Source organism: Gastrolobium bilobum, unplaced genomic scaffold, assembly GCF_033153095.1.
Source record: "Gastrolobium bilobum isolate Gb01-03AN ecotype WA unplaced genomic scaffold, APGP_CSIRO_Gbil_v1 utg27100, whole genome shotgun sequence".
In the NCBI taxonomy this organism is placed as follows: Eukaryota; Viridiplantae; Streptophyta; class Magnoliopsida; order Fabales; family Fabaceae; genus Gastrolobium; species Gastrolobium bilobum.
In genome coordinates, this window is record NW_026899715.1 from 67679 (window position 1) to 70714 (window position 3036).

Genomic DNA, 3036 nt, shown 5'->3' on the forward strand with positions numbered 1-3036 from the left:
GGGGAAGCGTGTCCACAGCGCACATAACAGCTTAAAACTCGATTTCCCCGAACGACCGGAAAACTCCGGATTCATCTAATAAAGGGAAATTAAAGGACAATGGTTAATGTTAATAATTAGAGTTTCTAAATATTTTATGTCAAATTGAAGCTTGAGGTGTCTAGTTTCCTGTATAAAACTTTGAGAGCAATTGGTTAAGTGGATTTTCCAGAATCGTTAAGAGAGTGAAGGCTGTTTAGAGCCCTGTTCGAGGTTGGCTGGCAAATTTTCTTGTCCAACTTCAAACGGTGATAATCAAAGAAAACAAGAACTTTATGACTCGTGTAATAGCTCGTTAGAAATATAATTAAGTGTAGAATAACATACTAAAAGATGAGAAGCGCGCGACATGCAAATTTTACGCAGTAATTAAAATACCGAACCACATTCAGATAGGTAGAAAACGTAAAAGTAGAATTTAGGCTAAGTGAGTTTATGGGAATGCCTTAGTGACTTGAGAGGAGTGTTATATGATATCTAGGCAGTTTATATTATTATTCCGCAAAGAGTTATCAGTTACGGTCACAACTTTTATTTATTACGCTTTTTATCGTTTTAAATGCTCGCGTAATAAAAAAAAAGTTTACTCGCATTTTTATAAAGGAATTGCTGTGATTGTAACTGTGCCTAATATCATAATCAATGTTAACAATACCGGTATGTAACGGACTGTTACATTTTATGGTATCAGAGCAGTTTACAAGGGAACTCTGATTATGTATGACTGTATTTTTTGTTATATAGCTATCTGTGAACTCTTTATGATTAATGTATATGTGATTCCTCAATGTGAGTCTGATCAGCTCATTCCTTTGTGTTACATGTACAGATATCATGAGGAGGGCTCGTGGTCGCCATGGAACACAGGGTGCAGATCCTCCAACACCTGATCCGGTTATTGCAGTTCTGAATGCTCTGCAGGCGGAGACGGCTGCTAATAGAACAATGACCGAGAACCTGATGAGAAATAATCAGGATGTGATGAATGCCTTCATGACTGAGATAAAGGCTGATAGAGCTTGGCATAGGAGGGATGATTCTCCTCCATATACGGCTACGGTGACTCCTACACCTACGCCATCGGATACACCTCTGCAGGAGGGGAATGGGGCTAGTCACCATTCTGGTGAGGCTAGTCAGCCCACTATGGATCCTACATATGTTTCGCAACCTTCTGTTGATCCTACTGTTGTTGCTCAGTCTTCTGGGGTTGCTGAACAATTAGATGCTGGTGCTGATGAGCGAAGGCTCATATCGTTCAAGAAACACAAACCTCCAGCATTTCAAGGGTCAAAGGACCCGAAGGTAGTTACTACTTGGCTGATAGGAATGGACAAAATATTTCAGGTAATGAGGTGCCAGGATCCACAGAAGCTTATGTATTCAGTGTATATGCTAGAGGGAGATGCCCACGAGTGGTGGTGCAATGCATCTCGTTCGTTTGCTATTCAGGGAGAAGAGATGACATAGACCTTATTTGAGGGATTGTTTCATGAGGAGTACTTTTCTAGGGATGTCCGGGAAGTTAAATAGGGAGAATTTGATAAACTGGTACATGGGACTATGACAATTGATGCTTATTTGGCCAAGTTCAATGAATTGGTCAAGTTTGCGAATTACGGGGGTGTTCTACCTACTCTTGAATTTTTATCTACTAAATTCCAAAGAGGACTCAGTTAGAAGATTGCAAAGAGAATGTCGAATACTGCTGTTAGAAATTTTGCTGATCTAGTGACCCAGTGCAAAAGGGTTGAGATTGTGTATGGCAGATATCCAAAATCTAATTCTGCAAGAAAGAAAGAGATTAAGAGGACATCTGGTCCTTCTGGTAATAATAATAGAGGAGGCTACCATCATAATAACAACAGGGGTAGGGGGTTGCAGGTAAGGCAGCCTCCTGGTCAATTTAAGAGAGGTGGTGGTCAGAGGGGTGGCTACAATGACAGAAACTCTACTCCTCAATGTGAAAAGTGTAAGAAGTATCATCGGGGTCCTTGTACTGTGCCTCCGAATTCTTGTTTTAAGTGTGGTAAGGTTGGGCATTTTGCCAGGGAATGCTACAACAATACGGGGCAGGCTGCGAATCTGCAGGCCTTGCCATCTGTCCCTACTGTGGGACGTGTATACACTATTAATGTACAACAGACAGAGAAGGCACCGAATCTTGTGAAAGATATCATTTTCATCTCTAATATTGATTTATCTGTGTTGTTTGATTCGGGAGCGACGCATTCGTTCGTGGCAGAATATATTGCTAAGGGGTTGAACTTAAGGGTAAGACAAATGATTCTCCCTATGCGTATTACTGCTGCTACATGAGAGGTTAGTGATTCCTCCTTTATTTGTAAAGAAGTCGGATTTGTCTATGAAGGCAGGGGTTACACCATTGATTTGATTATCTTGCCCCTGGCCTCTGTTAATTTGATTTTGGGTATGGACTGGTTGTCTCAGAACTGCGCAATGATTGATTGTTGCGGAAGAGGTTGATATTATCTCACGAGAAGCCCTCTGTTTTTCTGTCTCCTTATCTGTCTGTCTGTCAAACTATTAAAGCCTTGAATGCTAGTTATCTGGGTTATGTCTTCTTATGTGGATTGGTTGGCGATATGGAGTTAGAAATTTCAAGTATTCTGGTGGTTAATGAATTTGCTGATGTATTTCCTGATGAGATACCCAAATTTCCACCTGAGAGAGAGATTGAATTCTCTATTGATTTGTTGCCTGGTGTGGAGCCTATCTCTTTGGCTCCATACCGGATGTCGCCACTGGAGCTGGCTGAGTTGAGGAAGCATATTGAAGAGCTATCTGCAAAGAACTTATCAGGCCGAGTGTGTCTCCATGGGGAGCACTGGTAATATTTGTGAAAAAGAAGGAGGGTAACATGAGATTATGTACCGACTACCGGAAGTTGACTAAGGTTACAATTAAGAACAGGTACCCGTTGCCACGTATTGATGATTTGTTGGATCAGTTGAGGGTGCCTGTGTATTTTCTAAG

General features: G+C 41.2%; 1 protein-coding gene across 1 annotated transcript; it reads left to right on the forward strand.

Moving 5' to 3' along the window:
• Positions 1-1734: 1734 nt before the first annotated feature.
• LOC133292903 (uncharacterized) lies at positions 1735-2358 on the forward strand. The gene has a single exon (XM_061491388.1). It carries the CDS (start codon positions 1735-1737, stop codon positions 2356-2358), a length of 624 nt encoding a protein of 207 aa, XP_061347372.1.
• Positions 2359-3036: the final 678 nt, after the last annotated feature.

Bases quoted from the DNA above. Each gene is read 5' to 3' on its own strand.
- LOC133292903 (XM_061491388.1), top strand. From the start codon at position 1,735: ATGTCGAATACTGCTGTTAGAAATTTTGCTGATCTAGTGACCCAGTGC.